At 50.6% G+C, this 12500-nt stretch overlaps 1 protein-coding gene across 1 annotated transcript in view; it reads right to left on the bottom strand.

Moving 5' to 3' along the window:
- The window catches only part of hsd11b2 (hydroxysteroid (11-beta) dehydrogenase 2), a 29697-nt gene that overhangs the window by 15205 nt on the left and 1992 nt on the right, over nt 1–12500 (bottom strand). Inside the window, exon 2 of the mRNA XM_034529661.1 lies at nt 270–482. Within this exon, the coding sequence (XP_034385552.1) occupies nt 270–482 (213 nt within the window). The remainder of the gene's footprint in view (nt 1–269; nt 483–12500) is intronic.

Genomic DNA, 12500 nt, shown 5'->3' with positions numbered 1-12500 from the left:
TCAATGGAACACTGATGCAATCAGGTACAGAGCCACACTTACTCCTCATGAGGTCTTAAGTTACTCTTTCTCCTCATAAACCCCTCATGTATTCACTCTTCACTCACTCCTCTTAAATCACTTATGCAATAGTTTCCATCCCACCTCTTCTGCTTCAGTTCAGTGAGTTCCTAGAAAGCCACCATGTGTTCTTGTAGAGAGTGGAACACACTTCAGCAGAGCCCCCGGGCCTTCACTGGATCAGCCATCTGGCCCTGAACAAGCGTTACCTTTGAGGCCCAGTTTGGCCTTGGTGTCCATCAGGGCCTGTTGGACCTGCTGTGGCTGGGTGATGTCCACCTGGAGGAGGGTGAGTCGGGGGGAGCAGGTCCTCCGCAGCTCTCTGGCTCCGTCTCCTGACAGGTCCAACACTGTGGCAAACACCTCGAAGCCAATGGCGTCCAGATACTTGGCCGTCGCGTTGCCAAAGCCAGAGTCACATCCTGCAGGGACACAATGACATCTACTTCATGACAGAGCCTGACCCCCCTCGAGACCCGGACCCTGGTCCAGGTCTTAAAAATAGATTTTGACCAAGACAATTATTTTTTCTGTGAGAAATTTCCAGTTAATCTAAATAATTAAAACCCACTTTGTTCACTTGCTGATTTTGAGGCCAATAAAAAAATAATTTTAATATTTTGCAGTGTAACAACAGTAGATTATTATCTCATATTACACTGAACATGAAGGATTACATTCCATGTGAGCGCGTCACATCCATACAGTTAAAGAGAAGCATCCTCCTCATCCTCCTCATCCTCCTCACCCTCCTCCTCCTCCTCATCCTCCTCATCCTCCTCATGCTCCTCATGCTCCTCATGCTCCTCATCCGCCTCATCCTCCTCACCCTCCTTATCATCCTCATCATCCTCATCCTCCTCATGCTCCTCATCCGCCTCATCCTCCTTATCTGCCTCATCATCCTCATCCTCCTTATCGTCCTCATCCTCCTCACCCTCCTCCTCCTCCTCATGCTCCTCATCCTCCTCATCCTCCTCCTCCTCATCCTCCTCCTCATGCTCCTCATCCTCCTCATCCTCCTCATGTTTATCATGATCCTTATGCTCCTCCTCCTCCTCATGCTCCTCATTCTCCTCACCCCTATCATCCTCCTCATCCTCCTCATGCTCATCATGATCCTTATGCTCCCCATCCTCCTCATGCTCCTCATCCTCCTCACCCTCCTCATCCTCCTCACCCTCCTCATCCTCCTCATCCTCCTCCTCATGCTCCTCATCCTCCTCATCCTCCTCCTCCTCATGCTCCTCATCCTCCTCATCCTCCTCATCCTCCACATCCTCATCCTCCTCCTCATGCTCCTCATCCTCCTCCTCATCCTCCTCCTCCTCATGCTCCTCATGCTCCTCATCCTCCTCATCCTCCTCATCCTCCACATCCTCATCCTCCTCCTCATGCTCCTCATCCTCCTCATCCTCCTCATCCTCCTCCTCCTCCTCATGCTCCTCATGCTCCTCATCCTCCTCATCCTCCTCATCCTCCTCCTCCTCCTCATGCTCCTCATCCTCCTCATCCTCCTCATCCTCCACATCCTCATCCTCCTCCTCATGCTCCTCATCCTCCTCCTCATCCTCCTCACCCTCCTCATCCTCCTCACCCTCCTCATCCTCCTCATCCTCCTCCTCATGCTCCTCATCCTCCTCACCCTCCTCATCCTCATCCTCCTCCTCATGCTCCTCATCCTCCTCATCCTCCTCCTCCTCCTCATGCTCCTCATGCTCCTCATCCTCCTCATCCTCCTCATCCTCCACATCCTCCTCCTCCTCCTCATGCTCCTCATGCTCCTCCTCCTCCTCCTGCTGAGCTTGGCTCATCGCCCAGCAGCTGTTTGGTTAGCTGGCAGGTTTGGACAGAGACCACATTAACGACAATATTGGTGTAATTTATTGCCTCAACATTGTAATGACACTGTTCGGTGTAACGATACCGATCAATGGAAATGAATTGATTTTGGATTTAGGAGCTGGAGACTTGTTGTCCTGTGATGATCTGAGAGCTTATCGTTGTCCATCGTCAGTTTCATGAACTGTGTTGAATGACATTGAGAACAATCCTGAGAGCTAAATGTCCAGAAGAGAAGTCTCCAGAGACATTGTGAGGACATCCTTTGGTTCACATGAGCTCTCTTCTCACCGGGATGAGCCTCCCATGATTGCATGGTGGTGATACAGCTGTTAGCATGAGAGTGTTTCCTGTGTGAGACCAGAACCCCGACTGCATCCAGTCCACAGATGTCTTTTCATGAGGGTCCCTCTGAACCCACCGTCATGGGGATCGGTTACATTACCTGCAGCTCGCCCAGTTTCCCAGAAGCCCGAGCACCTAGAACCTGATCCCTGTTTGTTCTTTTGTGTCTAAAGCGCTCTGCTGGGAACGTTTTGCTGTGTAAAGTGTGGCAGCCTGAGCTGCCTCTCTGGAACCAGCCCAGTGTAAATGTTGGAGCAGCAGATCCATCTCCGTAAAACAGACAGTTAAGGGATGTTGTCGCTCTGAGGAGGAGGAGGAGGAGGAGGAGGAGGAGGAGGAGGAGCAGTGTTACGTAATGAGGCCAAGGGCTCCGAGGGGCCCTCGGATGAAGAAATAAAAGTGGATGTGTGCAGAAGAGAGGTCAACACACACATCTGTCTCTGGGTGGAGGTCTCAACATCCTCAACATCTGCACAGCAGCTCCATCTTCATCACGACTCTGGCTTCAACTTCACTGATTTGAACAATGAAGTTTGGAAAAGGGCCTCAAACTGCTGACACGAGGCAAGCTGAACGAAGGAGGTCACGGGCAGGCAGCTTTAGAAACACATCTTTTCATCGTGTATTTGTATTCTTATCATATCTAACTTTTATTTTGGACCTGATAATAAATAAAGGGATCAGCAGCTGTGTGTTCAAAGTTGAAATCAACAGATGCTGCAGTTTGTAAAGGAGGCGGAGCCACTCAGTGTTTCATTAAGGAGCTTCAGGAGAGGTCCAAAGTTCAGGACGCCTTCCTCTCCAGAGGAGATAAACCTGGAAGTCATCACGCTCCAACAACAACACATGGACTGATGGTCACCGCTGTCAGAGGAGGACGTCATCGTGAGGAATGAGACCACGAGAGGGTCACTCAGAGTTCACAGGGTTCTCAAAGGGCCTCATTCAGTAACACAAGGGTTTTATGAACAGGTCCTGAACTTCAACACCTGATCCCACTGGGACAGCTGGCCCTCGTCAGCAGGTGAACGCTCTGAGGACAACAGAGGGGATGGAGAAGGTGAAGCAGCAATATGTCTGGTCCAAAAGTAAAGAAATGCAACATCTTGCAACAGCAGTCGGTCCTTCTGCAGAAATAGTGCTATAAATACACCATCAGCACTAGTTATTGGAGGGACAATTCCCAACAGAATAACAGTGTTGATCTATTCTAACAGACAATGCTTTGGAAAATAGTGAAAACAATTAAAGGAAATATTCAATTTGAGGAAAATCTGTCTATAATTTAATTTGCATTCCAATGATTCCAATAATGGCGTTCCTCTCTAACCTTCCCTTCCTCTCTAAGATCCTTGAGAAAGTAGGACTCATCTCTGTACTGGTCTTGTTAGACCTTAGTGCTGATAAAGGACTCATCTCTGTACTGGTCTTGTTAGACCTTAGTGCTGATAAAGGACTCATCTCTGTACTGGTCTTGTTAGACCTTAGTGCTGATAAAGGACTCATCTCTGTACTGGTCTTGTTAGACCTTAGTGCTGATAAAGGACTCATCTCTGTTCTGGTCTTGTTAGACCTTAGTGCTGATAAAGGACTCATCTCCGTACTGGTCTTGTTAGACCTTAGTGCTGATAAAGGACTCATCTCTGTACTGGTCTTGTTAGACCTTAGTGCTGATAAAGGACTCATCTCTGTACTGGTCTTGTTAGACCTTAGTGCTGATAAAGGACTCATCTCAGTACTGGTCTTGTTAGACCTTAGTGCTGATAAAGGACTCATCTCTGTTCTGGTCTTGTTAGACCTTAGTGCTGATAAAGGACTCATCTCCGTACTGGTCTTGTTAGACCTTAGTGCTGATAAAGGACTCATCTCTGTACTGGTCTTGTTAGACCTTAGTGCTGATAAAGGACTCATCTCTGTACTGGTCTTGTTAGACCTTAGTGCTGATAAAGGACTCATCTCTGTTCTGGTCTTGTTAGACCTTAGTGCTGATAAAGGACTCATCTCCGTACTGGTCTTGTTAGACCTTAGTGCTGATAAAGGACTCATCTCTGTACTGGTCTTGTTAGACCTTAGTGCTGATAAAGGACTCATCTCTGTACTGGTCTTGTTAGACCTTAGTGCTGATAAAGGACTCATCTCTGTACTGGTCTTGTTAGACCTTAGTGCTGATAAAGGACTCATCTCTGTACTGGTCTTGTTAGACCTTAGTGCTGATAAAGGACTCATCTCTGTTCTGGTCTTGTTAGACCTTAGTGCTGATAAAGGACTCATCTCCGTACTGGTCTTGTTAGACCTTAGTGCTGATAAAGGACTCATCTCTGTACTGGTCTTGTTAGACCTTAGTGCTGATAAAGGACTCATCTCTGTACTGGTCTTGTTAGACCTTAGTGCTGATAAAGGACTCATCTCTGTACTGGTCTTGTTAGACCTTAGTGCTGATAAAGGACTCATCTCTGTACTGGTCTTGTTAGACCTTAGTGCTGATAAAGGACTCATCTCTGTACTGGTCTTGTTAGACCTTAGTGCTGATAAAGGACTCATCTCTGTTCTGGTCTTGTTAGACCTTAGTGCTGATAAAGGACTCATCTCCGTACTGGTCTTGTTAGACCTTAGTGCTGATAAAGGACTCATCTCTGTACTGGTCTTGTTAGACCTTAGTGCTGATAAAGGACTCATCTCTGTACTGGTCTTGTTAGACCTTAGTGCTGATAAAGGACTCATCTCTGTTCTGGTCTTGTTAGACCTTAGTGCTGATAAAGGACTCATCTCCGTACTGGTCTTGTTAGACCTTAGTGCTGATAAAGGACTCATCTCTGTACTGGTCTTGTTAGACCTTAGTGCTGATAAAGGACTCATCTCTGTACTGGTCTTGTTAGACCTTAGTGCTGATAAAGGACTCATCTCTGTTCTGGTCTTGTTAGACCTTAGTGCTGATAAAGGACTCATCTCTGTACTGGTATTATTAGACCTTAGTGCTGCGTTCGACACCATTGATCATGACATCCTATTACAGAGACTGGATCAGTCGATTGGCATTTCAGGTACCGTACTAAGTTGGTTTAAATCCTATTTATCAGATCGATCTCAGTTTGTATTTGTAAACGATGAAGCCTCAATGACCACCAACGTTAATCACGGAGTTCCACAAGGTTCTGTGCTTGGACCAATTTTATTGACCTTATATATGCTTCCTTTGGGCAATATTATCAGGAAACACTGCATAAACTTTCATTGCTATGCAGACGATACTCAATTATATCTATTGATCAAACCAGAGGAGACCAACCAGCTCGCTAAAATTCAAGAATGTCTTAAAGACATAAAAACATGGATGACCTGCAACTTCCTGATGTTAAACTCAGACAAAACTGAAGTTATTTTACTGGCCCTGAACACCTCATAGATCAATTATCTGGTGATGTGGTTTCTGTAGATGGCATTGCCCTGGCATCCAACACCACTGTAAAGAATCTCTAGTTATCTTTGACCGAGACTTGTCCTTTAACTCCACGTTAAGCAAATCTCAAGGATTGCATTTTTTCATCTACGTAACATTTAAAAAATCAGGCACATCTTGTCTCAAAAAGATGCAGAAAAGCTGGTTCACGCGTTTGTTACTTCCAGACTAGATTACTGCAACTCCTTATTATCAGGCTGCTCTAATAAGTCTCTTAAATCCCTCCAGTTGATCCAGAATGCTGCAGCTCGTGTACTCACAAAAACTAAGAAAAGAGATCACATGACTCCTGTATTAGCTGCTCTGCACTGGCTCCCTGTAAAATCAAGAATCACATTTAAAATTCTTCTCCTCACCTACAAAGCCTTGATTGGTGATGCACCATCATATCTTAAGGAGCTTGTAGTACCATATTGCCCCACTAGAGAGCTGCGCTCACTAAATGCGGGGCTACTTGTGGTTCCTAGAGTCCTAAAAAGTAGGATGGGAGCAAGAGCCTTCAGTTATCAAGCTCCTCTTTTATGGAACCAGCTTCCACTTTCAGTCCTGGAGGCAGACACAGTCACCTCATTTAAGAATAGACTTAAGACTTTCCTCTTTAATAGTGCTTATAGTTAGGGCTGAATCAGGTTTGCCCTGGTCCAGCCCCTTGATATGCTGCTATAGGCTTATAGGCTGCTGGGGGATGTTTTAGGATACACTGAGCACCTATCTCCTCTTCTCTCTCTCCTTATGGATGAATTTACATCTCTCCATTGCACCTTATTAACTCTGCTTCCTCCCCGGAGTCGTTGTGACTTCACGTCTCATAGGGTCCATTGGACCTGGAGGTGTCTGATGCTGGTGAACCGGCCTCCCATTGGCCCTGCTGATGCCCCGCCCCCTCCTCTCTACCTCCTTCTGTTTCATGGATTGGAGTTCCATTCATACATTGTCATATTCATGTAATGTGTTTATGTAACTTTGTAAATGCTGTTCATTCTGTACACATGACATCTATTCATCTGTCCATCCGGGGAGAGGGATCCTCCTCTGTTGCTCTCCTGAAGGGTTCTTCACTTTTTTCCCTGTCAAAGGTTATTTATGGGGAGTTTTTCCTGATTCGATGTGAGGTCAAAGGTCAGGGATGTCGTATGTGTACAGATTGTAAAGCCCTCTGAGGGGAGTTTGTGATTTGTGTTATTGGGCTATACAAAATAAACTGAATTGAAAATAATGGCGTTCCCATAATGGCGTTGCCATAATGGCGTTCCCATAATGGTCGTTCCCATAATGGCGTTCCCATAATGGCGTTCCAATAATGGCGTTCCAATAATGGCGTTCCCATAATGGCATTCCAATAATGGCGTTCCCATAATGGCGTTCCCATAATGGCGTTCCCATAATGGCGTTCCCATAATGGCGTTCCGATATTGGCGTTCCCATAATGGCGTTCCCATAATGGCGTTCCAATAATGGCGTTCCAATAATGGCGTTCCCATAATGGCGTTCCAATAATGGCGTTCCCATAATGGCGTTCGCATAATGGCGTTCCCATAATGGCGTTCCCATAATGGCGTTCCCATAATGGCGTTCCAATAATGGCGTTCCAATAATGGCGTTCCCATAATGGCGTTCCAATAATGGCGTTCCCATAATGGCGTTCCCATAATGGCGTTCCCATAATGGCGTTCCCATAATGGCGTTCCCATAATGGCGTTACAATGCTTGCATTCGAGCGATGGCGTTCCATGATGGCATTCCTACTACCAAAATACAACAAGTAATACCATGAGTAATACCATGAGTAATAGAGTAATACCATTAGTAATACCATGAGTAATAGAGTAATACCATTAGTAATACCATGAGTAATACCATAAGTAATACCATAAGTAATACCACCAGTAATACCACCAGTAATACCATACGTATTACCATGAGTAATAACATAAGTAATACCATGAGTAATACCATAAGTAATACCACCAGTAATACCACCAGTAATACCATACGTATTACCATGAGTAATAACATAAGTAATACCATGAGTAATACCATGAGCAATACCATAAGTATTACCATAAGTAATCCATAAATAATACATAAGTAATACCATAAGTAATACCATAAGTAATACCATAAGTATTACTATACGTAATCCATAAATAATACATAAGTAATACGATAAGTAACACCATGAGTAATACCATAAAGAATACAATACCATAAGTAATACCATAAGTAATGCACGGTGGTGTAGTGGCTAGCACTGTGGCCTCACAGCAAGAGGGCCGCGCGGGTCCTTCTGTGTGGAGTTTGCATGTTCTCCCCGTGGCAGCGTGGGTTCTCTCCGGGCTCTCCGGCTTCCTCCCACAGTCCAAAGACATGCTGCAGGTTAATTGATCTCTAAATGTCCCATAGGTGTGAATGTGAGAGTGAATGGTTGTATGTCCCTACATGTGCCCTCGATGGACTGGCGGCCTGTCCAGGGTGTCCCCTGCCTTCGCCCTATGTCAGCTGGGATAGGCTCCAGCGCCCCGCGACCCTAATGAGGATAAGTGGTATTGAAAATGGATACCATAAGTAATACCATGAGTTATACCATGAATAATGTAATACCATGAGTAATACCATAAGTAATACCATGAATAATACAATACCATAAGTAATACCATGAGTTATACCATGAATAATACAATACCATAAGTAATACTATGAATAATACAATACCATAAGTAATACCATGAGTTATACCATAAGTAAGTGTTTTTATTCAAGGTATAGTCGGAAAAGATGTGTTTTAGTTCACGGTGGAAGATGTAGAGACTTTCTGCTGTCCTGAAGTCAATGAGGAGCTGGTTCCACCACCGAGGAGCTGGTTCTACCATTGAGGAGCTCGTTCCACTACTGAGGAGCTCGTTCCACCACCGAGGAGCTGGTTCCACCATTGAGGAGCTCGTTCCACCACCGAGGAGCTGGTTCCACCACTGAGGAGCTTGTTCCACTACTGAGGAGCTGGTTCCACTACTGAGGAGCTGGTTCCACCATGAGGAGCTCGTTCCACCATGAGGAGCTCGTTCCACCATGAGGAGCTGGTTCCACCACCGAGGAGCTGGTTCCACCATGAAGAGCTGGTTCCACCATGAAGAGCTGGTTCCACCATGAGGAGCTGGTTCCACCGTTGGGGAGCTGGTTCCACAACGAGGAGCTGGTTCCACCACCGAGGAGCAGGTTCCACCACCGAGGAGCTGGTTCCACCATGAGGAGCTGGTTCCACCACCGAGAAGCTGGTTCTACCATTGAGGAGCTCGTTCCACTACTAAGGAGCTCGTTCCACCACCGAGGAGCTCGTTCCACTGTTCTGTTCTGTTAACTCCACAGCAAGGCCCCCTGCAGCGAGCCCTGTGACTCCTGTCCTCATCCCCCCAAGAATGTGGCTCTTTGTCCAACAGGTCCAGTTCTAAGAGGTTTACTGGGCCTTTGTTTCCAGCCTCTGCTCTCATTTCCAGCATGACCTCAAGCTGACCTTCAACAGCTTTCAGAAGAGCCAATTAAGGCCGAGCTGCTGATTGAGAGATCTCAGCTCTGGACGCAGTTTTTAAATCTGCTCTTATAGTCGTCGCCGCTTCGGAGCCAAATGCTCAAGGGAAACATGAACTCATGAGGGCTCGTCCTCTCAGGAGCCGTCCTCTCAGGAGCCGTCCTCTCAGGGGTCGTCCTCTCAGGAGCCATCCTCTCAGGAGCCGTCCTCTCAGGAGCCGTCCTCTCAGGGGTCGTCCTCTCAGGAGCCGTCCTCTCAGGAGCCGTCCTCTCAGGAGCCGTCCTCTCAGGAGCCGTCCTCTCAGGGGTCGTCCTCTCAGGAGCCATCCTCTCAGGAGCCGTCCTCTCAGGAGCCGTCCTCTCAGGGGTCGTCCTCTCAGGAGCCGTCCTCTCAGGAGCCGTCCTCTCAGGAGCCGTCCTCTCAGGAGCCGTCCTCACAGGAGCCGTCCTCACAGGAGCCGTCCTCACAGGAGCCGTCCTCTCAGGAGCCGTCCTCTCAGGGCCTGTCTTCTAAAGGGCCGTCTTCTCAGGGACCGTCTTCTAAAGGGCCGTCTTCTCAGGGGCCGTCCTCTAAAGGGCCGTCTTCTCAGGGACCGTCCTCTCAGGGACTGTCCTCTCAGGGACCGTCCTCTCAGGAGCCGTCCTCTCAGGAGCCGTCCTCTCAGGGGTCGTCCTCTCAGGAGCCGTCCTCTCAGGAGCCGTCCTCTCAGGAGCCGTCCTCTCAGGAGCCGTCCTCACAGGAGCCGTCCTCTCAGGAGCCGTCCTCTCAGGAGCCGTCCTCTCAGGAGCCGTCCTCTCAGGAGCCGTCCTCTCAGGGGCCGTCCTCTCAGGGCCTGTCTTCTAAAGGGCCGTCTTCTCAGGGACCGTCTTCTAAAGGGCCGTCTTCTCAGGGGCCGTCCTCTAAAGGGCCGTCTTCTCAGGAGCCGTCCTCACAGGAGCCGTCTTCTCAGGGACCGTCCTCTCAGGGACTGTCCTCTCAGGGACCGTCCTCTCAGGGCCGTCTTCTCAGGGCCGTCTTCTCAGGGGCCGTCTTCTCAGGGACCGTCCTCTCAGGGACCGTCTTCTCAGGGGCCGTCTTCTCAGGGACCGTCTTCTCAGGGACCGTCTTCTCAGGGGCCGTCTTCTCAGGGACCGTCCTCTCAGGGACCGTCTTCTAAAGGGCCGTCTTCTCAGGGACCGTCTTCTAAAGGGCCGTCTTCTCAGGGGCCGTCCTCTCAGGGGCCGTCCTCTAAAGGGTCGTCTTCTCAGGGGCCGTCCTCTCAGGGACCGTCCTCTCAGGGCCGTCTTCTCAGGGGCCGTCCTCTAAAGGACCGTCCTCTCAGGGACCGTCCTCTCAGGGCCGTCTTCTCAGGGGCCGTCTTCTCAGGGACCGTCCTCTCAGGAGCCGTCCTCTCAGGAGCCGTCCTCTCAGGAGCCGTCCTCACAGGAGCCGTCCTCTCAGGAGCCGTCCTCTCAGGGCCTGTCTTCTAAAGGGCCGTCTTCTCAGGGGCCGTCCTCTAAAGGGCCGTCTTCTCAGGAGCCGTCCTCACAGGAGCCGTCTTCTCAGGGACCGTCCTCTCAGGGACCGTCCTCTCAGGGACCGTCCTCTCAGGGCCGTCTTCTCAGGGCCGTCTTCTCAGGGGCCGTCCTCTCAGGGACCGTCCTCTCAGGGACCGTCCTCTCAGGGCCGTCTTCTCAGGGACCGTCCTCTCAGGGCCGTCTTCTCAGGGGCCGTCTTCTCAGGGACCCGTCTTCTCAGGGACCGTCCTCTAAAGGGCCGTCCTCTCAGGGACCGTCCTCTCGGGGCCATCTTCTCAGGGACCGTCTTCTCAGGGACCGTCCTCTCAGGGACCATCCTCTCAGGGACCGTCCTCTCAGGGACCGTCCTCTAAAGGGCCGTCTTCTCAGGGACCGTCCTCTCAGGGACCGTCCTCTAAAGGGCCGTCCTCTCAGGGACCGTCCTCTCAGGGCCGTCTTCTCAGGGGCCGTCTTCTCAGGGACCCGTCTTCTCAGGGACCGTCCTCTAAAGGGCCGTCCTCTCAGGGACCGTCCTCTCGGGGCCATCTTCTCAGGGACCGTCTTCTCAGGGACCGTCCTCTCAGGGACCGTCCTCTAAAGGGCCGTCTTCTCAGGGACCGTCCTCTCAGGGACCGTCCTCTAAAGGGCCGTCCTCTCAGGGACCATCCTCTCAGGGACCCGTCCTCTCAGGGACCGTCCTCTAAAGGGCCGTCCTCTCAGGGACCATCCTCTCAGGGGCCGTCCTCTCAGGGACCGTCCTCTAAAGGGCCGTCTTCTCAGGGACCGTCCTCTCAGGGACCGTCCTCTAAAGGACCGTCCTCTCAGGGACCGTCCTCTCAGGGCCGTCTTCTCAGGGGCCGTCTTCTCAGGGACCCGTCTTCTCAGGGACCGTCCTCTAAAGGGCCGTCTTCTCAGGGACCGTCCTCTCAGGGACCGTCCTCTAAAGGGCCGTCCTCTCAGGGACCATCCTCTCAGGGGCCGTCCTCTCAGGGACCGTCCTCTAAAGGGCCGTCTTCTCAGGGACCGTCCTCTCAGGGACCGTCCTCTAAAGGACCGTCCTCTCAGGGACCGTCCTCTCAGGGCCGTCTTCTCAGGGGCCGTCTTCTCAGGGACCCGTCTTCTCAGGGACCGTCCTCTAAAGGGCCGTCTTCTCAGGGACCGTCCTCTCAGGGACCGTCCTCTAAAGGGCCGTCCTCTCAGGGACCATCCTCTCAGGGGCCGTCCTCTCAGGGACCGTCCTCTAAAGGGCCGTCTTCTCAGGGACCGTCCTCTCAGGGACCGTCCTCTAAAGGACCGTCCTCTCAGGGACCGTCCTCTCAGGGACCGTCCTCTAAAGGGCCGTCTTCTCAGGGACCATCCTCTCAGGGGCCGTCCTCTAAAGGACCGTCTTCTCAGGGACCCGTCCTCTCAGGGACCGTCCTCTAAAGGGCCGTCTTCTCAGGGACCATCCTCTCAGGGGCCGTCCTCTCAGGGACCGTCCTCTAAAGGGCCGTCCTCTCAGGGACCGTCCTCTAAAGGGCCGTCTTCTCAGGGACCGTCCTCTCAGGGACCGTCCTCTAAAGGGCCGTCCTCTCAGGGACCGTCCTCTAAAGGGCCGTCTTCTCAGGGACCATCCTCTCAGGGGCCGTCCTCTCAGGGACCGTCCTCTAAAGGGCCGTCCTCTCAGGGACCGTCCTCTAAAGGGCCGTCTTCTCAGGGACCGTCCTCTCAGGGACCGTCCTCTAAAGGGCCGTCCTCTCAGGGACCGTCCTCTAAAGGGCCGTCTTCTCAGGGACCA

Source organism: Cyclopterus lumpus, chromosome 3 (assembly GCF_009769545.1).
Source record: "Cyclopterus lumpus isolate fCycLum1 chromosome 3, fCycLum1.pri, whole genome shotgun sequence".
In the NCBI taxonomy this organism is placed as follows: Eukaryota; Metazoa; Chordata; class Actinopteri; order Perciformes; family Cyclopteridae; genus Cyclopterus; species Cyclopterus lumpus.
Note: the sequence above shows the minus strand (reverse complement) of the source record. Positions and strands in the feature narration are given on the sequence as shown.